The 21261-nt window shown below is 53.7% G+C and overlaps 2 protein-coding genes and 1 long non-coding RNA gene across 5 annotated transcripts; all 3 read left to right on the forward strand.

Moving 5' to 3' along the window:
- The first annotated feature begins 1428 nt into the window (after positions 1–1428).
- On the forward strand, positions 1429–6553 carry LOC149914841 (zinc finger CCCH domain-containing protein 11A-like). 3 transcript variants are annotated; one of them, XM_090125167.1, is made up of 8 exons: positions 1429–2686; positions 3028–3235; positions 3877–4000; positions 4478–4540; positions 4792–4878; positions 5168–5506; positions 5813–5889; positions 6011–6553. In XM_090125167.1, the coding sequence occupies exons 2-8, from the start codon at positions 3182–3184 to the stop codon at positions 6065–6067; spliced, it is 801 nt and encodes a 266-aa protein (XP_089981293.1). In that variant the 5' UTR covers positions 1429–2686; positions 3028–3181; the 3' UTR covers positions 6068–6553. The 3 variants fall into 3 exon arrangements, 2 of the variants coding, with proteins under 2 accessions (XP_089981293.1, XP_089981294.1); XM_090125168.1 differs by having other exon boundaries at positions 3120–3235; XR_016460037.1 differs by lacking the exons at positions 4478–4540; positions 4792–4878; positions 5168–5506; positions 5813–5889; positions 6011–6553 and having other exon boundaries at positions 1438–2686; positions 3626–4427.
- A 2628-nt stretch (positions 6554–9181) lies between these two features.
- Positions 9182–12568, forward strand: LOC149914842 (uncharacterized). The gene has a single exon (XM_090125030.1). The coding sequence runs from the start codon at positions 9860–9862 to the stop codon at positions 11906–11908; it is 2049 nt and encodes a 682-aa protein (XP_089981156.1). The 5' UTR covers positions 9182–9859; the 3' UTR covers positions 11909–12568.
- A 3664-nt stretch (positions 12569–16232) lies between these two features.
- LOC149914843 (uncharacterized) lies at positions 16233–20526 on the forward strand. The gene is made up of 3 exons (XR_016460002.1): positions 16233–17765; positions 17872–18004; positions 19591–20526. It is a non-coding gene; the product is annotated as an uncharacterized LOC149914843 (long non-coding RNA).
- The last annotated feature ends 735 nt before the right edge of the window (positions 20527–21261 follow it).

The raw sequence follows: 21261 nt of genomic DNA on the forward strand, positions 1-21261 counted from the left end.
TCCCTCATTGAGGACATTGATGAAGATGTTGAACAAGACCGGACCCAGCACCGACCCCTGAGGAACACCGCTGGTTACAGGTCTCCAACCGGACTCTGCACCGCCAACGACGACCCTCTGCGCTCTGCCAGTCAGCCAGTTCTCAACCCACCTCACTGTCCACTCATCTGTCCACACTTCCTCAGCTTTGTCATAAGGATGTTGTGGGAGACGGTATCAAACGCCTTGCTGAAAGCAAGGTAGACTACATGCACTACATCCACCCAGCCAGTGACAACATCGTAGAAGGCTACCAGGTTGGTCAAGCATGCCCTCCCCCTGGTGAACCCTTGCTGATTACTCCTGATAACCTCCTTTTCTTCTAGTTGTCTGGAGATGGCATCCAGCACAAGCTGTTCCATCACCTTTCCAGGGACAGAGGTGTGCCCAGGTGGCCAAGAGGGCCAACAGCATCTTGCATTAGAAATAGCGTGGCCAGCAGGAGCAGGGAGGGAATCATCCCCCTGTACTCAGCCCTGGTGAGGCCACGCATTGAGCACTGTGTTCAGTTTTGGGCCGCTCACTACAAAAAAAGACACTGAGGCCCTGGAACGTGTCCAGAGAAGGGCAACAAAGCTGGTATGGGGTCCGGAGCACAGGCCTTACGAGGAGCGGCTGAAGGAGTTGGGGTTGTTCAGTCTGGAGAAGAGGAGGCTCAGAGGAGACCTCATTGCAATCTACAACTTCCTGAATGGAGGCTGTGATGAGGAGGGGTTTGGCCTCGTCTCCCAGGCAACAAACAGGACCCGAGGAAATGGCCATAAGTTGTACCAGAGGAGGTTTAGGTTAGACATAAGGAAGAACTTGTTCTCTCAGAGAGCAGCCAGGCACTGGAATGGCTGCCCAGGAAGGTGGTGGAGTCGCCGTCCCTGGCAGTGTTCAAGAGGCATCTGGATTAGGAGTTACAGGATATGGTTTAGTGCTTGTGGTAGCAGTGGTGATGGAAGGATGGTTTTTTCTCCTTTCCTTTTTCTTCTTTTCTTCCCTTCCTTTCCTTTTTTTCCTTTTTTCATTTTGTTTTCTGTTTTCCATCTTTTCTTTCCCTCTCCCCTTTTCTTTCCCTCTCCCCTTTTCTTTCCCTCTCCCCTTTTCTTTCCCTCTCCCCTTTTCTTTCCCTCTCCCCTTTTCTTTCCCTCTCCCCTTTTCTTTCCCTCTCCCCTTTTCTTTCCCTCTCCCCTTTTCTTTCCCTCTCCCCTTTTCTTTCCCTCTCCCCTTTTCTTTCCCTCTCCCCTTTTCTTTCCCTCTCCCCTTTTCTTTCCCTCTCCCCTTTTCTTTCCCTCTCCCCTTTTCTTTCCCTCTCCCCTTTTCTTTCCCTCTCCCCTTTTCTTTCCCTCTCCCCTTTTCTTTCCCTCTCCCCTTTTCTTTCCGTCTCTTTTCATCTCTTCCCCTTTCTTTCCTTTTTTCATTTCTTTTGATTCATTTTGTTTAGTACTTTCTTACTTTTCATCTTTTAGATTCCTTTCTAAAAGAAAAGATAGAATGGGAGACAATAATTAAAGAAACAAAACCTGCTTTGAAAGCCATGGGGCCGGATGGATTGAACCTTGGGGTGCTGAGGGGGTTGGCAGACGTGGCTGCCAAGCCGCTCTCCATCATCCTTCAGCAGTCCTGGCTAATTGGGGATGTGTCCTGGCTGTCCCTGAACGTGTTTAAAGAGCTCTGGATGTGGTGCTCAGGGACATGATTGAGTGGTGGGTTGTTAGAGTTAGGGGAGTATGGTCAGGTTGCGGTTGGACTCGATGATCTTTCAGGTCTTTTCCAACCTGATCCATTCTATGATTCTATGGATTTAACAGCAGCGTTCTTGTGGGAGCTGCATTGAAACTTGCAGTGTCTCTGGGTCCCCAGAATTACTTTCTCCAAGCTGATTCGTAGGTGCTGGCACTTCTTTAAAGCAAGAGCAGCTGCTGATGGGAGGAAGGTAGTTCAGGCTCATGAGCTCTGCAGCATCTCCCAGGATGGTACCAGAGGAGGCAGGAATGATATTGCAGAAGATGAGAAGCTCCCCAGCAGGAAGCCAGAAACCCTGCGGGAGAGTCGGAGCACGTGTGGATGCCCAGGAGGTAATGCAGCCCCAGTATTTGAGAAGCGCGTGGCCAAGGAGCTGCGGCCCAAGAACAGAGCTATTCCGCCTTTGCAGAATAGCTGGCATCCCAAGAAGGACTCGTCTGTCCTTGTAAAAAGCAGGGGGAGGACACGTCCAAATGCTTGCTGGTTGCTTGGGAGCTCAAATCCTCCAAGCTGGAGGCAGCCTGGGGGTAACATCTCCTTGGTCCGATTGTGCAGCACCTGAGCAAGAACTGGCTGCACGAGGGTCATCTTAATTTCTCTGTTCTTTTACTTAAATAAACCCGTTGGGAGACCGTGGTGTTGGTTTCCTAAAATTTGGATCTGGGAGGTGAGCACGCCCTTTGCTTATGATGGAAGCACAGAAGTGATGCGGGCACTCGCTGAGGTCACAGTCATCGCCGAGGTGGGAGCGTTTGTGGCACAGCCGGTGAGCAGAGCTGGTGCTCTGGTGAGCGTGCTGCACGCAGAGACTGAGCTGTGAGCTTTCCTTGAGAGATCACCCTGCGAGAGCCCGTCGGAAGCACCGCTGCGGCGTGTGCGTGAGCTGGGCACAGCTCAGGCTGAGCAGGCCGAGCAGGTGAGCTGGGTTTGGTGCTGGGTGGTTGCCGGGAGGTGTCTCAGCAGGAAAGCTGGGCTGGGGTGGGCACGCTGCATCAGCCCTCGTCCCGGCTGGCAGTGAGACAGAGGGAGTTTTCTTCAGGACAGCAACACCAGCCATGTGCTTCAAGGCGCGTAACTATTGAGGAGATGGAGAACGCTTGCTGTCAGAAATCATGGCAGCTGTACAGGAGCTGGGTGTATTTTGGGGACAGTCCTTGTAACCAGCTGGTTTCGAGACATTGCCCTGCTCGAGAGTCTAAACTGCACAGCAGAAGAATGCTGGGAAAATGCTTCTTCCTCACTGTTTTTCACTTGCAGGTTCTTTCCTTAGGGTTCCTTTTTCCTTTCCAAAAGGAGATTTTGGGGATCGAGGCACTTGAAGAGAGAGTGAAGCCAGCTCTTTCCAACAGTGCGGGCAGTCCCTGTGGAGAGGACCCCGGGAACTTGAGCTTCCCCTGAGACGTTCCCCAGCATGTCTCAGCAGGGAGACGGACACAGTTGCCATCGCTGCTTTGCGCGTGGAAAGGTATGGCTGGGTTTCTTTCGCTTGGGTTTCTCCTTTCTCTGGTTTTGGAGGGGAAGGGGTGGAGCAGGGGGAGCCCTGCTGGTCCTTTGTTAGCTCAGTAAGCGGCTGGGTTGTGCACTTGCAGCAACAGGACAGCATTGCCAGGCTCCTTAACCTGCTGGGGCAGGGTGGGATCAGAGAGCGGGCACTGCCCTCCTGCCAGCTGCACCTGGTTATGGTTTGCCAGCTGCCCTGGGTTTCTGCTGAGAAGTTAGTTCTAGCTGCCTGCAGTAGTAAAGGGTGGGGAAGAAATAGTGGTGAAGAGCTAAGGCTGTGTACGGTAATTTTGCATGGGTTGAACTGTGGCACCTGAAGTCACTGTTTCCCTCGGAATAATGCTGGTGTTTGCAGGTGTGTTGGTTTAACCCCCCGAAGTGATGTCTGAGAGCGCCCGTCTTCTCCACCTGAACAATGAGAAAGCTGGATATGCCCAGAAATTGCAGCGCGTGCAGATGTTGTGAATGCGCTCCCAAATGTTTCCGTTAGTGATAACTAACGTCTCAGCACTCTGATACCCACCTCTGGCACCATCTGGAACGCTGCATCTCTTTGCAAACGTTGGGTGGCCGTTTCCATGGCCCTTCCTTTATTTCTCTCCTCAGAAGCAGCGCGGCGCAGTTCCCTGTGCTAGGGAGCAGCACCCAGCAGGCTGCCAGAGATCCAACAGCGCCTTGCAGCGCACAGAGGGACGCGATGGGGACGGACCATCCTTAGCACCACGCAAAAGTGAGTCTCTGCAGTCCTCTGTCATGAAGTATGGAAGAATGCATTTTAAGTATTACTTCTGAGTGGTGCAGCACTGCAGGGATGTCCGGTAACCATGGTGGAAGCATTAGAGAGGCCGACAGCAACAGATGGCAGCAGTGAGACAGAAGTGTGTGTGTAAGTGGTGGTGCTCAGAGCTGAGTGCATTCCCTGTAGGGACAAAAAATCCGTGCCTCGACTTTTGCAGCTGATAGCGTTTTGTGTGCTGACGCAGCTTTGCTCTGCAGCATGCAGAGCTGTCAGGCAGACTGGGGTTCCTCTGCTGCCACCTGAGCGGGAATGAGAGCAGTAGTGCTTTGTGCAAGCGCACTGCAGTTTAAAGATCAGTTTCTGTTCTGGCTGTAGAAGAGTGTCTTTTGGTTTTTGTGGTGGACGTGGGCTAACAGGACAGTGCTGCTCCTGGTGTCTGTGAAATCAACACACAATCTGTTGTTGTAGGGACGGAGCCTGCGCGTCCATGGAATGGTGCTGGGCTTGGGGGGAAACGGAAAGCTTCCCCAGGTAAGAAGCTCTTGTGAGCTGTGGTGTGGGTACCTGCCTCTAAATAGGGCTGCATGAAGGGCTGTGTGGGATGGAGGAGAAAAGAAGGGGCACTGCAGATCTGTGCTGACTGCAGAAATGGCACAGCGTTGTAGCAGCAGAAAGGCCAATTGAAGAAACTACGCTTGAGGAGCAGAAGTTTGTGGTTGGCTGTGCTAAAATGCTCCTCCAAAGAGATGCTCTTCATGTCTTTCTTGTTTCCTTTCTGACAGAAGCTGATGCAAGCAGGCTTGCAGTGAAGCGCAGCCTTGCAGGAAGCCAGGGGAGGAGCATGGAGTGTGGCACAGCCCCCAAGAGAGGTACAGACACACAGCAGCATCTGGGTTTGGTGCACTGTCTTTCTAGTTAGGCTTTCTGTCTGTCCTTTCCTGGGACTGCTGTCGTTGCGTGTTGCTTGAGATCTTAATCCCCGGGGATTACAGTTGCCTTTCCTGTCCCAATTGGAAATGGCCCACAGTTCAGCCAAGATCCCAAGGTCCATTGCTGTGAACACTCGAGAGTTCCTAGCATTGTGGCCCATTTTGCAGACCGAAGGCAGTGTGTGACTCTCTTTTAATCTTGCTGCTTCCCCTTGCTTGATTTGAACAGGGAGAGGTGCTGAGCCAAACGGCAAGATGTACGCGAAAGCTCCTCTCCAGGCTCCAGGAGGGCTTCCTGGAACAGCAGGTCCCAGCAGAGGGGAAAGACCTTCCCCTGCAGTTGACAACCACTCCCTCTCCAAGACCATGGCTGCAAGAAAGCGCAAGGGAGTGGAGGAAGAGGAGCAAAAAGCAGAGCTGTGGCCTGCCAAGAAACAAGTGAAGGTGGAGCGCGATGGGGAGAAGGCTCAGAGCCCACATCAGAGCAGAGGCGGTGTGCCAGCTCCAGCAACACACCCTGGGCCTGCCCCAGCGCCGACTGAGCGGTTCCGGACCTCAAAGCGAAGAGGTAGGAAGGTGCTGCAGCTGCCCTGGTGAGGTGCTTCCCTTATCAGGTGCATGGAGTTTGCTTAGGATTTGCTTTGCTTTCTCCTTCTCTCTGCGGAGAGGGGAAAAGAGTAGAAGGCTGCCGAGTCCAATGGCAAGGAAGTGCCAGAAAGTGTAACCCTCTCTTTTCCCATGAAATCCATGACGGCCTTCTGCTTGTCCCACTGGAAATACCCTTCCCTGAGAGGCTTCCTAGCCTGTTTTCATGTACCCATGTTTCCGCGGTTTTGCTGTTGACAAACTGAATTTCTCTCCTCTTTCTCTATAGCAAGACGACAACGACAAAAAGAGAGGAGAGCAGAAATGAAGAAGGCTGCTCTGAGAGCTGCCGCTGCACGTGCAGAGGTGAGTCCTCGGTGAGCACAGACACGGCTCTTGTTGTTCTCTGTCTGTCAGGCGTGAAGGGGATTGTAGAATGCTGGGGGAAGCGGTGTCCTACTTTGACGCTCGCTTTCTTTCTTTCCAGTCCTCCACAATGAACAGCCTTGTGGAGATGATGGAGAAGCTGCAGCTGAAGGACTGAGTGGAGGAGCATCAGAAGGCAGCGGCTTCGTGGCAGCAGCCCAACTTGGCACTCTGGTTGCAGTCCATCAATAAACAATTGGAGCTTTGTATTCACAAAGAGCGCACGGCCTGATTTGTCCAGTGGCACTCAGTGAGCTGCTGCACCACCTCCTCGTTATTCCACTCGCGGCGCTGGGTCAGAACTCCCACATCTCCATCAGGGGATGCTGCAGGTTATAGAAGCAATGGATGCACCAGTCCTTGGCCCTGCCCATAAACGCACTGCCTGCAAAGCACGTGCACAGAACTGCGAGTAGCACGGCCTGAGCACAGGCGCGCTGAGTTAGAGAACAGCTGTCTCGAGCTGTCTGAGTTTCTCGGGGCAGCACTGAGCAGAAGTGAGCGTGTGCCCCTCACCCTGCAGGCGTCTCTGTTGGGGGAAGAGAGGCTCCGCCGGCTGCCTGATCCCGGAAGGCAGAGGTGTTCTCCTGACTTCTCTGCAGTGCTACCTGGCCTCATTGTCCCCCCTCTCTTCAGCCGTTTTGATGCTACTTTTCATCCTTTGGGCAGAGCTTGAGTCACTCTCATCATCGCACAGCTTTGTACTGAGCGGTGTGGAATTTTCTGGCTTTGCTCTTAAAAGCCTAGGCTGAAAACTGCAGCGTGCATGCTTAGTTTACATGGGGACATGGGGGGGGGGACATCCCCTAACCCCCATTATCGAAAAATAAACCTTAATTGCAAAAGTGAGGGGTGTCAACCCCCGACCCATGGGAACAAAGTGGTCCATGGGGGTGACACTGTGGGGGTGTCCCCATCTCCAGTACGTGACACCACCAGGGTGCCATGAAGGTGTCCCCAACTTTGGTGGTGTGACAGCACGATGCTGTGTCCCCACTTCTCCAGGAAGTCCTCCAGCTGGTTACAGTGTCCCCAGCTTCGGCTCAACGTCCCCAGGGGGTCCTTTTGTCCCCTCTGCATGACGGTGACACCCGATGCTGGCTGCCGAACGCGACACCCGATGACGATGACACCGCGTCACGGCTGTGCCACGCTGGTGTCACACAGTCCCCTCTGGTGGTGGCACAGAGTTCACCACCGTGCGTGTCCACATCCTCATGTCAGACGATGGTGACAGCGCCAGAGGACTCCAGTGTCACCAGGTCCAGCTCTAGGTGGGCCTGGAGGGGTGACAAAGAACAGTGAGAGGCTCAGTGACAGCATGGTGACAACGCAGAGCTGCCTGTGCCTGGCCCCATGCGGTGGTCAGAGTACAGGGAATGGTGTCACCCGATAGATGGTGGCACACAAGTGATGGTGACACCAGATGACGGTAACAACAGTGACAGCCAGGGATGGGGACACTGCGTCACGGCTGTTCCACATCGAGGTCACCCTGTGTCACGGTGTCACCTGAAGACAGTGACACTCAACGACTCCCAGTGGCATCCAGTGAAGGGAAGAACCAACAATGGTGACACCACCGACCCCATGTCACACCCACAGCAGACCCCACATGTCCCCGACTGTCCCCAGCTCCCCTCCCTGTACACTCCTCGTCACCTCTTCAATGAGGATGGCACCGCTCTGCAGTTGTGCCAGTCCTCTTCTTGGTTGCAAGTGTCCCATTTGGTTTTGTCATCCAGTATTTTTGGGAGAAAACGTGTGGTAGTTGTAAGAGAAGGGGTATTTCTGGGAGAAAATATCCTCTTTTTGGAAGAGAAGGTGAAATTTACCACTGAAATGTGGTATTTCTGGGAGAAAATGACATATTTGAGGGAGAGAACTCGGAAATGGTGGGAGAGAATGTCTTCTATTCGAGAGCAACTGTGGTATTTTTGGTGTGACGACTGGTCCTTTGGGGAGAAAATACGGTAAATATGGGAGAAAATGTCCTCTTGAGGAGTGTCAAGTAGTACTTTTGAGAGAAAATGTCAGGTATTTCTCAGAAAACTGCTGTTTCTGGGAGATAGTAGCATCCTTGGTTGGAAAATGACAGGTGTTTGTGAGAAAGCTGGTATTTTGGGAAAAAAGGCCGTATTTTTAAGACGAAGCTGGTATTTCTGGGGGAATATGTCCCGTCTTTGGGAGAAAAGTGGTCTATCTTGGAGAAAATGTCATGTATTTGGGAGAAAACTGGTCTATCTGGAAGAAACTGCCATTTTTCTGGGAGTAAGTGTGATCCTGAGGAGCGTCAAGTAGTATTCTTGGGATGAAACGTGAGGTATTTCTAAGCGTAGTGGTATTTCTGGGAGAAAATGTCTTGTTTTGGGGGGAAAAGATCACATGTATGTGAGAAAGCTGGTATTTCTGGGAGTAAACGCCATATTTTTAGGAAAAAATGGGTATTTCCCGGATAAGCGGTCACATAGTTAGGAGAAAAGTGGTCTATCTGGGAGAAAATGTCCTTGTTTTTTGGTGGAAGAGATCATGTGTAGGGGACTAAAATAGTGTTCCCGGATGAAAATGTCACGTATCTGTGAGAAAAGTGGTATCTGTGGGTCACAGTGCTGTTCCCCAGGGGTCGGTGCTGGGGCCTGTCCTCCTCAAGATCTTTCTTGATGAGCTGAGGGCACTGAGTGCACCCTCGGGAAGTTTGCGGATGACACCAGGCTGGCTGGAAGTGTGGATCTGCCTGGGGGTAGCGAGGCCCCACAGAGGGATCTGGACAGGCTGGAGAGCTGGGCTGAAGCCAATGGGATGAGTTCCAACAAGGCCAAAGGCCAGGTCCACGTTCTGTGGGAACGTTTGTGGAAAAGTGACTTTAGGTAGCTTAAATCTCTGCCTTCTGACACAAAAGCAAAATGGAGCCAGTTATGTATTCTTACTTCCATAACAAGAGTGTCAGAAGGAAACACCCTGAGACTTCTTGTAGGGGTGTCCATTTGCTGTCTCCCAAAAACCAGTCGGGGGAAAGGCACAAGAGGGGTGTGCCCTGCCAGCTCCAGGTCTTAAGACCTTAGAAACCCGGTCTCTTTCAAAAGTTGAGGGAGTTTCCATTCTTAGAGCTCAGCCCTGAAGCCTTGCTGGTTCAATTCCTCTCAGTGATGCATCTAAAAGATGCAGTGCAGGTGGGCAAAGGTCCAGGTGGGCCAGCGGGTGAGTTTTACCACAGCCCAACACAGATGGATAAGCTGCTTCATTAACAAGTCCAGCTTTTACTGCGGGGCTGGCAGCATCTGTGCTGTTGTTCCATCTGCAGTCAGGAATGTCACACTGCCTTTTTTTCAACCCACATTTACTCTTTCACAAAAGAGCATCAACTTCTGATACTCGTTCTGCAAACTGGGGAAGAGTAACCCGCAGAATGCTAACTGCTGCAGAGGACAGGTTGGAAGACAGCCGCTCCACGCGCCCATCGTGCCACAGCAGCTCCTTGCTGGATGTGCCTGGCATAACTGGTTGGCTCCTGACAGCAATCCCTCACAGTGGGGAGGAAAGCAGCACTTGCACAGCTGGTTTCAAGAGCGCTAACCAAGCTCAGCTAAAATGCTCAAGGGAGACTGTCTTCAAGCACGGTCACAGGATGCGTTTGTTATACTGAGGACTAAAGGAGATCACTTCAGTTTGACATCAGGGAGGAGACGGGGTAAAACTCCCCGCTGGCCCACACTTCAGGATCTGTGGCATGTTTTTCTGCACAGCTGCCGTTTCTAAATTTGGAAAGAGACAGTAAAACATACCTGGAAAGAGTTGAGAAGTCAGGGTCTCCGTAGCTACAGAGAGATGTTGGATGCTTCTTTCTGTGGGAACGTTTGTGGAAAAGTGACTTTAGGTAGCTTAAATCTCTGCCTTCTGACACAAGAGCAAAATGGAGCCAGGAATGTATTCTTACTTCCATAACAAGAGTGTCAGAAGGAAACACCCTGAGTGTGGTAGTGAGGGTCTGGCGCCCGGAAGATATCGTGTTGTACGGGAAGACAGGGTCCCCCTCCCGATAGCCAATAGCGTTCAGTGCCCAGGTTATATAAGGCTGTTTCTCCCGCCAATAAACGCCATTTGCCGTCCACCACATTGGTGTCAGCGAGCCGATGGACCGAGCGACCTGGGATTGGTCGCCGTGCCGTTCCCGAACCAGGTCGCCACGCCTACGATAGGCAACAAGTGGTGCCGAAACCCGGGATTCGCCTGGACGGGTGAACGGCGGCCGGAGTGGCAGGACCAGCCCGGCGGGGAGGACGCTCCCGGACCAACAAGGAGGATGGAAGTCCTTGTGAAGGTCGTATCGCAGTTAGATAAGCAGTGGGGCATCGATTGTAAGCCCAAAGATTTTACTCTCGCTATTGCGAGGCTTTTGCGAATTGGGGTCATTGACCAGCCGGTGGATATTCTCCACCCCGAAGTGTGGGATAAGTGCACTAAAGCGTTAACTGAGGAGACGATGTCCTCGGGCTGTGGGAGAAGCCTAGAGTCGTGGGGGAGAGTCGTGCGGGCCCTGCGCAGGGCCATGCGGGAGCGGGAGAGCTGGAGGGCGGCAGAGAGCCGTTTGTCGGCCGCCCCGGGACTGGGAGTCGGGGCGGCCACGCGGACTTTGCACCCCTCTGACGATGACGATTACATGTCCTCTCAATCGAACCCCGACCCGCCCACGGAGGGACAGAAACGTGCTAAATCCTTCTGGGGTGGGTTAATCGAGGAGGCCAGGGCTGCCGCGGAGAAATCGGAGCCCGAGGAAATTTGGGCTCGACCGCCCCCCTATGCGCCCCAAGATGGCGCCGAGCCAGGAGAGGGAGGGCGGGGGGAGGACGCCCTTGGCGGGAACATCGAGGAGGTGTTAGATAAAGGCGGTGGGAGCGACCGGGAAGGTGAGGGGAGCGTGAGTGAAGGGTGGAAAGCCAATCAGAGCGGCCGTCTGAAGAAAAGCCGCTGTGGGGCGAACATCCCGCCGGGCAGAGGGCGGGACGAACCAAGAGGGAGGGAGCGGCCTGCCCGCAAGGGAGGCGGGCGGGGCCGGAGCCTAACAAAGAGGTACGAGAAACCGGAAGTGGCCGATCAGTCGGGCTCTGACTCCGGATCAGACACTAGCTGCGACGAGTGGTTCGCAATTGACTTAGAGGAGGAGGGAATGAATACGAACAGAGTTAAGAGCCGAAATATTCCCATCCAAATTAAAGAGAAACCGCGAGGGGGAGAAATCCCTCTTACAGACTGGAGAAAAATAAAGATTGTATGTGCTGACTGGGCCCCATCGGCCACACTAGCATTCCCAGTCCGGGTGATGGATGGGGGACAGAGGGTCCACTCGCCGATAAACCCTAGGGATATACAAGCAATTGTTAAGGCAATTGCAGATAAAGGGCTTAACTCAGCTATGGTTTCCACCCTTATAGATGGTGTTTTTGGGGGAGACGATATGCTCCCATTTGACATAAAACAAACCTGTAGACTAATTTTTGACGGAGCAGGGATGATTGTTTTTAAACAAGAATGGGAAGATAACTGTGCAAGACAACTAGCTCAAGTAACTGGGGCAGATCACCCACTACATGGTTCCAGCCTGCAGCGGCTGATGGGTACAGACCCAACAATGATTACCCCCCAAGCACAGGCCCTGGGCCTCCAGGCCCATGAAGTTATGACAACTACTTGTGTGGCCAGGGATGCTATTTGCACAGCCTCTAAAGTTATTGTTAAGCCATTGCCATGGTCCACCATAAGACAAAATGGAAGTGAGAGCTTTACACAATTTGTAAATTGCCTCCAGGCAGCAGTCGACTCCTCGACCCTGCTTGCGGAAGTGAAAGGCCCGGTTGCCACCAAGGTGGCCCACAAGAGCGTGCTGGCCACAGGCGGCGTGACCAGCCCGGCACGGTGGTGCTGCGCAAGATCCGCCACTACCGGAAATCCATGGAGCTGCTGATCCGCAAGCTGCCCTTCCAGCGCCTGGTGTGCGAGATCACGCAGGACTTCAAGACCAACCTGCGCTTCCAGAGCCCAGCTGTAGGCGAGCGAGGCCTACCTGGTGAGGCTCTTCGAGGACATCCAGCTCACCTGGCGCATCCATGGGGAGTGCACCTGAGGCCACAGCCCATCCGCTTTTTTCTTCCGATTAACATCATGTTGGTAGAGCACCAACAACTGTTATAAGAATGTTCTTGTTCAGAGCACCTTATGTTTTCTATTTGAGTTTTCTATTGAAGATTGTTCTATTTGAGTTTTCTATTGAAGATTGTTATATATTGTTATATTTTACCTAATTTAATTGTGCATAGGGAGGGGGGATATGTGGTAGTGAGGGTCTGGCGCCCCGAAGATATCGCGTTGTACGGGAAGACAGGGTCCCCCTCCCGATAGCCAATAGCGTTCAGTGCCCAGGTTATATAAGGCTGTTTCTCCCGCCAATAAACGCCATTTGCCGTCCACCACATTGGTGTCAGCGAGCCGATGGACCGAGCGACCTGGGATTGGTCGCCGTGCCGTTCCCGAACCAGGTCGCCACGCCTACGATAGGCAACACCTGAGACTTCTTGTAGGGGTGTCCATTTGCTGTCTCCCAAAAACCAGTCGGGGGAAAGGCACAAGAGGGGTGTGCCCTGCCAGCTCCAGGTCTTAAGACCTTAGAAACCCGGTCTCTTTCAAAAGTTGAGGGAGTTTCCATTCTTAGAGCTCAGCCCTGAAGCCTTGCTGGTTCAATTCCTCTCAATGATACATCTACAAGATGCAGTGCAGGTGGGCAAAGGCTCCACAGCTGTACAGCATCTACGGGACAGCTCTTATTGAGCCGGCAGGTGTAACTGCTTCCCGAGGAGCTGTGCAGCCATAAAGGCATTCTAAAGCACCTCTTGCTCTTACATGAACGCATCATTGGCTTCATCTCACTGCCGTGCTTAATTCCCAGTGCTGACAGGTCTGTCCGGCAGCTCTGCCTAGAGAACCAGCATATGTTTCAGGCACGTGTCCCGAACGAGTCACTTCGTTTCAGCGAGTTTAGCATCAGTGAGAGCTCCCTGCTCCAGCAAGTCTACCGAGCACCTGTGTTCTCTTACATCCCCGCACCACGCCGTGCTGCTCAGCGAGTCCAGCACAGCTCTGCAGGACCCGGGGGACTACAGAACACGTGCCAGCGGTGAGCTGAGCTCGTTCTTCAGGTCCTGCTCCGGGCTGCGCCCTTCTCACATCCCACGCACCGAGCCCGGCCGGGCCACCGCTCGGTTCTTCCTTGGAGGAGAAAGCGGCCAGAGATGCCGCCGCAGGAGCCGTGAGAAAACCGGGCAGAGATGCGCGCTCGGCTTTCAAGAAGCGCCAGCAGCTCGGAATCGGCCTGGAGAAAGCGATTCTGGGGAAGCCGGAGACGCCGCACGTCTCAGCGCGGCTCCCGCAGGAGCGGTACCGTTCGACAGCGTCGCCACGGCGACGGCGCCTCAGCGCCGGTCCGTCGCTACGGCGCCGCGCCGCCCCCGCCGAGTGACGTCATCACGCCGCGACCCGAGGAGGCGGCCGTGCGGAAGCGGTGCGGGGCGCCTCGGGGCTCCGGGCGCCGCCTCGGCTCCTACAGGTGGGTGTTCGGGGGGCGCCGGGGCGGGAGCCGGGGTGAAGGCGGCGGGGAGGCCGCGTGCCGCTCTGTCTCGGCCCCGCGGGGTCTCCGTGGTGCTCGGGGCTTCCCTCGGCGGGGGCGGCTGCCCTCCGTCTCGCCGCCTCCCCCACCCCGTGTCTTTCGCTGCCCTCCCCCCCTCTCCCCCTGCCGCTGATCGCCCGCACCCTCCAGTCCCTCTGTGTGCCCCCCGGGGTTACACCCTCCCCCCGGTCTCCCTCCCCTCCAGTCCCCCCGTTCTGATCGCCGTAGTCCCCTTCCACCCCTCCCCTCTGTGCCTCCCCCATTCTGATCCCCAGGGTCCCCCCCCCGATCCCTCATCCCTCCCCAGTCCCCCGTTCTGATCCCTGGTGTCCCCCCACCCCCCCACCGCTCTCCCCATTCTGTCCCCTAGAGTCCCCCCCTTTCCCAGTCTCCTCTATCTGACCCCCGAACCCCCTCTCCTCCCCCCGAGTGCCCCCACTCCAATTCCCCCATTCTGATCCCCAGAGTCTCCTACCACCCCCCATTCCCCTCTATTTGACCCCCAGGGTCCCGTGTCCTCCCTTCTCCTCCCACCTCCTGGCCCCTTTTTTCTGACCCCTAGAGATCCCTGTAACCCCTGTGCGCTCCTCCCTGACCCCTGGAGTCAGTTCCTCATTTTGACCTCCAATTCCCCTCAGCCAGACCCCATAGAAGCCTCGCACAACCCCTGGCTCTTCCCTCCCACCCCTCCCTCCACCCCCAGATGCTCTTCCTGCCTTGTAGAAACTCTGTTCACCCCTTTCCCCCACACAAGCCACTAAGTTTCCCCCCAGACTCTTTTTCCACCCCATAGACATCCCACTCTCCTCTTCTCCCCCCCAATAGTTCCCTAAGGTGTCCCCCAGACTCCCCTTCCACCCCATAGAAGCCCCCCACAACCCTCCAGATTTCCTCTGCCACCCCTTCTCCATTCCTAGACCCCTTTTCCTCCCAGCAGAGACCCAACTCACCCCTTTTTTCCCCCACACAACCCCCCGTCCACTCCCAGACCCCCCTTTCTGCCCTACAGAAGCCCCCTTTCCACCCCTCAAGTTCCCCTCCACAATGTACCCCTCCATCCCCAGGCCCCCTTTTCACTCACAGAAGCCTCGTTCTGCTCTTTTCCCCCTCACAACCCCCTCTCTCCATCCTCAGAGCCCCTTTCCACGCCACAGAAGCCCTCCACAATCCCTCAGTTTCCCCTTCCAACCTTTCTCCACCTCCAGACCCTCTTTCCACCTCACAGAAGCCCCACTCACACCTTTCCGCCCATAGATTCCCCACGAGCCCCCCCCTATATACCCCTGGAGGCATGCAGAAGAATCTGGAGATGTTGTAGAGGGGTTTGGGGCATCCAGTTGGTCCCCAGGTGGATCCAAGGTGTCCTTGGATTCATACAGAAGGATCTGGAGATGTCCCAGAGGGATCCTGGGGTGTCCAGGGGGTCCCAAGAATGGTCCTGGGGGTCCCTGGAAGGATCTGGAAGCTCCCAGGATGGGTCCAGGAGCTCCGAGGAGCCACTGGGATGATTTGGAGATGTCCCAGTAGAGTCTGGTAGGGTCCAGAGAGTTCTCATGTGGGTCTGAGTGGTCCTGGAGTCATCCCGTCATCAGAGACATCTCTGGGGATGTCCCAGAGAGGACTTGGAGGGTGCAGGGGGTTTTCAAATTGATCCAGGGGGTCCTTGGATTCATCCAGAAGGGTCTGCAGACGTCCCAGAATGATCCTGTGGAATGTGGGGGGGTCCTCAGGTGGGTTCAGAGGGTCCTATTGTCTTCTGGAAGGGTCTGGAGATGTCCCATGGGTGTCTTGGGGTCCCCAGGCGTTCTGGAGTCCTCCAGAGGTCTCTAATGGGGATTTTGAGGACAACCTCACATAGTGACACATTCTCGCTCTTCTTTGTCCCCGTGGGATCGCCCCCAATAATGTCTGTTTCCATTAAAATCAATACTATGTCACTTTTCTTGTATATTTTTTGCCACTTCCTTTCAGAAATGGATGGTTCCCACCAATCCCTGTGCAAAGCCCCACGGAAACAATCCCCCCAGGGCCACCGGGTGACACCGGACAACCACTTGTCCCCAAAGTTCTCACTGTCACCGTAACCGTGGAACCTGGGGCCGTACCAACGTACCTTGAGAGCCCCATCCGCGTCCTACAGCTCCTGGACGCTGTCACCCTGGCTGTCCATGACTGTCCCATGCTTTCCCCCCTGCCATGGTGGCACAACTTCAGCACGGTGCCATCCTCATTGAAGAGGTGACAAGGAGGGGTACAGGGAGGGGGGCAGGGGACAGTCAGGGGACACGTGGGGTCTGCTGTGGGTGTGACATGGGGTCGGTGGTGTCACCATTGTTGGGTGTCACCTTCACTGGATGCCATTGGGTGTCACTGAATGTCACTGTCTTCAGGTGGCGCCGTGACACAGGGTGACCTCGATGTGGAACAGCTGTGACGCAGCGTCCCCATCCCTGGCTGTCACTGTTGTTACCGTCATCTGGTGTCACCATCACTTGTGTGCCACCATCTATCGGGTGACACCATTCCCTGTACTCTAACCATCACATGGGGCCAGGCACAGGCAGCTCTGCGTTGTCACCATGCTGTCACTGAGCCTCTCACTGTTGTTTGTCACCCCTTCAGACCTGCCTACCGCAGGACCCGGTGACACCGGAAACCTCTGGTGCTGTCACCATCGTCTGTCATGAGGACGGGGACATGCACGGTGGTGAACTCTGTGCCACCACCAGAGGGGACTGTGTGACACCAGCGTGGCACAGCCGTGATGCGGTGTCATCACCGTTGGGCGTCACTCCTGGCAGCTGGCTCCGGGTGTCACCGTCATGCAGAGGGGACAAAAAAAACCCTGGGGACATTGAGCTGAACCTGGGGACACTGTGACCACCTGGAGGACTTCCCAGGGAAGTGGGAACACCACATGACAATGTCACACCACCAAAATTGGGGACATCCCTGTGTCACACCCCAAAGCTTGGGACACCTTCATGGCACCCTGGTGTTGTCATATCCTAGAGTTGTGAACACCCCCCAGAGTTTGGGACAGCCCTCTGGAGACGCCATCTGTGCCCTCCCCCACAGAAAACATTGTTCCCATGGGGCGGGGTTGACACCCCTCACTTTTCTAATTAAGGTTTATTTTTGATAATGGAGGTTGGGGGATGTCCTCCGCATGTAAGTGATAAAGGGCAGAGGAGCGGCTGTGGGGCTCCGTGTGTCACACTGGGGATGAACTCTGGGGACAGAGGTGACTGCAGCATCCTGGCCCCATCGCCCCTATGGCCCTATAACCAGTACAGCCCCATCTCGTAGCCATCCCTTGTCCGTATCCCACGTTATCCCATCCCATATCCATCATATCCACCCCACAGCCATCTCAAACCCATCCCATATCCATACCCCCACATCCTATCCCCATCCCTAACCCTATATCCATAGCCATTCCGAATCCTTATCCCCACATGCATCCCATGTCCATTCCATCTACTTATCCCATGCCACTATCATCCCAATCCCATCCCGTGTCCATATTTCATCCCCAATCCATCCCACATTCTTCAGTGTTGGTCCCATGTCCATCCCAAGCCCATCCCATATATATTCCATTTTCCTATCTCCCATTCCATATCCACCCCATATCCATATCCCCACACCCCAACCCTACATTTCACATCCCAATGCACATCCAACATCCCAAGCCCAGTTCCAAACCTCATATCCCAACCCCACATCCAAGCCCCACCTCCCACCTGTCAATCCCATTCCCATCTCGCACCCCCTATAGCAGTAGGGCGCACCCCGAGGCCCCACCCAGGGCCCGCCCCCTGCCGCGCTCCTCCCACCAACAGCGCAGCGCAACGCCGCACCGCCCCCGGGCTCTCATTGGGCAGGTGCCGGACCGTCCCAGCCCCGGGCTCTCATTGGTCAGGTGCCGGTCCGTCCCGCCCCCGGGCTCTCGTTGGGCACGTGCCGATCCGTTCCGCCCCCCTGGCTCTCGTTGGTCAGCGGCAGCTGCGCCGGCTCCGATTGGCTGAGGCGCGGCGCGCGGGAACGGCCGTTGGCAGCCGGCCTAGAGCTCTTCTCCCCTCAGGCGGGGGATAAAAAGGGAGAATCTCAACGGGGCGGGGAAAAAAAAAAAAAACAAAAGGAAAAATGAGAATGAAAAGTAAAAAAAAAAAAAGATGAAAAAGAAAAAAAAATGGAAGTGCTGGAAACAGAAAAAAAGAGGCACAGAGGAGGAAAAAAAGTAAAAAGCAATCCATGTATATCAGGAGAAAGCAAGTAGGAAAGCTAACTGCAGCAGAGCAAAGGAAAGCAACCTTGCAGGAATGGAGGAGTGTGGGAAGAGCTGAGCCCCGGCCTGGCACAGGAGCTGCGCGGCAGGAGAAGAAGCTGAGCCCAAAGGTAAGAGGAGCTCCTTGGGGCTTTTTGTGGGCTTGAAGCAAAGCTGAGAAGCCGTGCCCGGGAGGAGGTGTGGGTAGCTCCAGGCCACCTTGCTGTCTCCCTAAGAGATGCGGGCTGTGGGCTAGGCAGCGGGCAGGAGTGCTGGCCAGAAGCAAGCATCTGTGTGGAGAAAGGCAAAGGGCGGAGGAGGTTGAAGGGGAGCTACCGGGCATGGGCTTGCTCAGCAAGGGGAGCAGAAGCCTGAAGGGCACGAGAGGGGAATAGAGAAGGGCATGCAGAAGGAGAGAAGCTGCGAGCAGAGTTAAGAGGCACTTGTCAGAGCAGCAAGCAGAGCAGGCAAGTGTTGAGATTGGGAATGAGTAGCAGGAAAAGGCAAGAGCACCAAGAAAAAGGAGGCGAGGGGCAAGCAGCTCAGGTAGGGAGAAGGGAGGGCCCTGCAGCTCAGGTAGGGAGAAGGGAGGGCCCTGCAGCTCAGGTAGGAAATTGAGTGGATAGCAGGTGAGGTAGGTAAGTGAGGGGACAACCAGTAATGAAACCAAGTGAGCAAACGTCTGCTCAAGTACGTAGCGAGGGGCAAGGAGCTCAGCTAGGTAAGTTAGGGGGAAGCAGCTCAGGTAGGGAATGAGAGGGGCCAGCAGCTCAGCTGGGAAAGTGAGGGGCAAGCTACTAAGGCAGGTAAGTGAGAAAACAGTAGCTCAGCTAGGAAAGAGAGGGGCAAGCAGGTCAGCTAGGTAATTTTTGGAACAAGCAGCTCAGGTAGGTAAAGGAAGGGACAGCAGCTCAGGTAAGAAGAGCAGGCAAGGGAATGGTAGGATAGGTCAAGGGGGGAGGTGAGGGAGAAAAGAAAGAATGGGGAGGGTAGGGAGGGCTTAAACGGGGTTTCAGGAGTACCTATGATTATTAAAAAAAAAAAAAAAAAAAAAAAATGAAAAACAAGAAAAAAAGGTGAAAAAAAAGAGAAAGGGGAAAAAAAAGAGTAATAAAGGAAAAAAATAAAAAAGGAAAAAAGAAAAAAATGGAAAACAAAAAAAGAAAACGAAGATGAAAAAGAAAAAGATGAAAATAGAAAAAAATGAGAAAAGAGAAAGAAAAATGAAATAAAAAAGAAAAGTGCAATGAAAAAATAAGAAAAATAGAATAAAAAAAGAAAAAAAGAGTGAAAATGAAAAAAGAAAACCAAGATGGCCAAAATGTATAGAAAGCAAAGCAGAGCACAGCAAGGGAAAGCAAGGCGAGAGTAGCAGCAAAAGGCAGGAGAATGAAGAAGGAGGGAGTGAAGAGCAGGAAAGGTGAGTTTGCCATAAGGCAAGGGGGAAGGGGAGGGGAAAGGGAGAAAAGGGGGGGGTACGGGAGGGGAGGGGAAGGGAAGGAGGGGGGGAGAGGAGAGAGGGGAGGGGAGGAAGGGAAAAATGGGAGGGAGGGGGGAGGGGAGGGTTGAAGGGAAAATAGAGAAAGAAGAGGCAAAGAAGAGACTCAAAAGTACAAAGCGGTGCACGTAAATGTAGAGGAAGCAAGTAGGGAAGCTAAGGGTAGCAGGGCAAAGGAAAGCAAAGGAAGGCAGTGAATGAGAGAAAGCAATCTTGCAGGAATGGTGGAGTGTGGGAAGAGCTGAGCCCCGGCCTGGCACAGGAGCTGCACGGCAGGAGAAGAAGCTGAGCCCAAAGGTAAGAGGAGCTCCTTGGGGCTTTTTGTGGGCTTGAAGCAAAGCTGAGAAGCCGTGCCCGGGAGGAGGTGTGGGTAGCTCCAGGCCACCTTGCTGTCTCCCCAAGAGATGCGGGCTGTGGGCAAGGCAGCAGGCAGGAGTGCTGGCCAGAAGCAAGCATCTGTGTGGAGAAAGGCAAAGGGCGGAGGAGGTTGAAGGGGAGCTATCGGGCATGGGCTTGCTCAGCAAGGGGAGCAGAAGCCTGAAGGGCACGAGAAGGGAATAGAGAAGGGCGTGCAGAAGGAGAGAAGCTGCGAGCAGAGTTAAGAGGCACTTGTCAGAGCAGGCAAGTGTTGAGATTGGGAGTGAGTAGCAGGAAAAGGCAAGAGCACCAAGAAAAAGGAGGCGAGGGGCAAGCAGCTCAGGTAGGGAGAAGGGAGGGCCCTGCAGCTCAGGTAGGGAGAAGGGAGGGCCCTGCAGCTCAGGTAGGAAATTGAGTGGATAGCAGGTGAGGTAGGTAAGTGAGGGGACAACCAGTAAGGAAGCCAAGTGAGCAAACGTCTGCTCAAGTACGTAGCGAGGGGCAAGGAGCTCAGCTAGGTAAGTTAGGGGGAAGCAGCTCAGGTAGGGAATGAGAGGGGCCAGCAGCTCAGCTGGGAAAGTGAGGGGCAAGCTACTAAGGCAGGTAAGTGAGAAAACAGTAGCTCAGCTAGGAAAGAGAGGGGCAAGCAGGTCAGCTAGGTAATTTTTGGAACAAGCAGCTCAGGTAGGTAAAGGAAGGGACAGCAGCTCAGGTAAGAAGAGCAGGCAAGGGAATGGTAGGATAGGTCAAGGGGGGAGGTGAGGGAGAAAAGAAAGAATGGGGAGGGTAGGGAGGGCTTAAACGGGGTTTCAGGAGTACCTATGATTATTAAAAAAAAAAAAATGAAAAACAAGAAAAAAAGGTGAAAAAAAAGAGAAAGGGGAAAAAAAAGAGTAATAAAGGAAAAAAATAAAAAAGGAAAAAAGAAAAAAATGGAAAACAAAAAAAGAAAACGAAGATGAAAAAGAAAAAGATGAAAATAGAGAAAAAAAAAATGAGAAAAGAGAAAGAAAAATGAAATAAAAAAGAAAAGTGCAATGAAAAAATAAGAAAAATAGAATAAAAAAAGAAAAAAAGAGTGAAAATGAAAAAAGAAAACCAAGATGGCCAAAATGTATAGAAAGCAGGAAGGGCATGCAGCTCAGCTAGGGAAAAAGGAGGGCACAGCAGCTAAGCTGTGTGTTATGGGAAGTAATGTCAGTGATCTGAATGGCAGTAACCTGCTGTTCTGCATGGGGCTGTTGTGGAAGTTTACTGTTCAGACTTTCTTAGTGAGCTCTCCCTAGATTGTTTCTGTCCTATTTCTACACTTGCTTTGTTTTTTTTCCAGTCCTCTTATATGAACAGCCCTGTGGCAATGATGCGGAATCTGCACCTGAAGGACTGAGAGGAAGAACATCAGAAGGCAGCAGCTGCAGTGTGTGGTGTTACAGGGCAGCGCTGCGAGTGCCGCCCAACTTGGCACTCCATGTCTTATCTGGTTGTACTCAATCAATAAACGATCACAATTACGGACTCGAAAAGAATAAGGCT

Source organism: Phasianus colchicus, chromosome 26, assembly GCF_987193195.1.
Source record: "Phasianus colchicus chromosome 26, bPhaCol1.hap1.1, whole genome shotgun sequence".
Taxonomy (NCBI): domain Eukaryota; kingdom Metazoa; phylum Chordata; class Aves; order Galliformes; family Phasianidae; genus Phasianus; species Phasianus colchicus.

Excerpts from the sequence above, each read along its gene's own strand:
- LOC149914841 (XM_090125167.1), top strand. The coding sequence starts at position 3,182 with ATGTCTCAGCAGGGAGACGGACACAGTTGCCATCGCTGCTTTGCGCGT. Across the intron at positions 4,001-4,477 it reads ATCCTTAGCACCACGCAAAA|GGACGGAGCCTGCGCGTCCA; the intron begins GTGAGTCTCTGC and ends CTGTTGTTGTAG. Across the intron at positions 5,890-6,010 it reads CTGCCGCTGCACGTGCAGAG|TCCTCCACAATGAACAGCCT; the intron begins GTGAGTCCTCGG and ends CTTTCTTTCCAG.
- LOC149914842 (XM_090125030.1), top strand. The coding sequence starts at position 9,860 with ATGGAGCCAGGAATGTATTCTTACTTCCATAACAAGAGTGTCAGAAGG.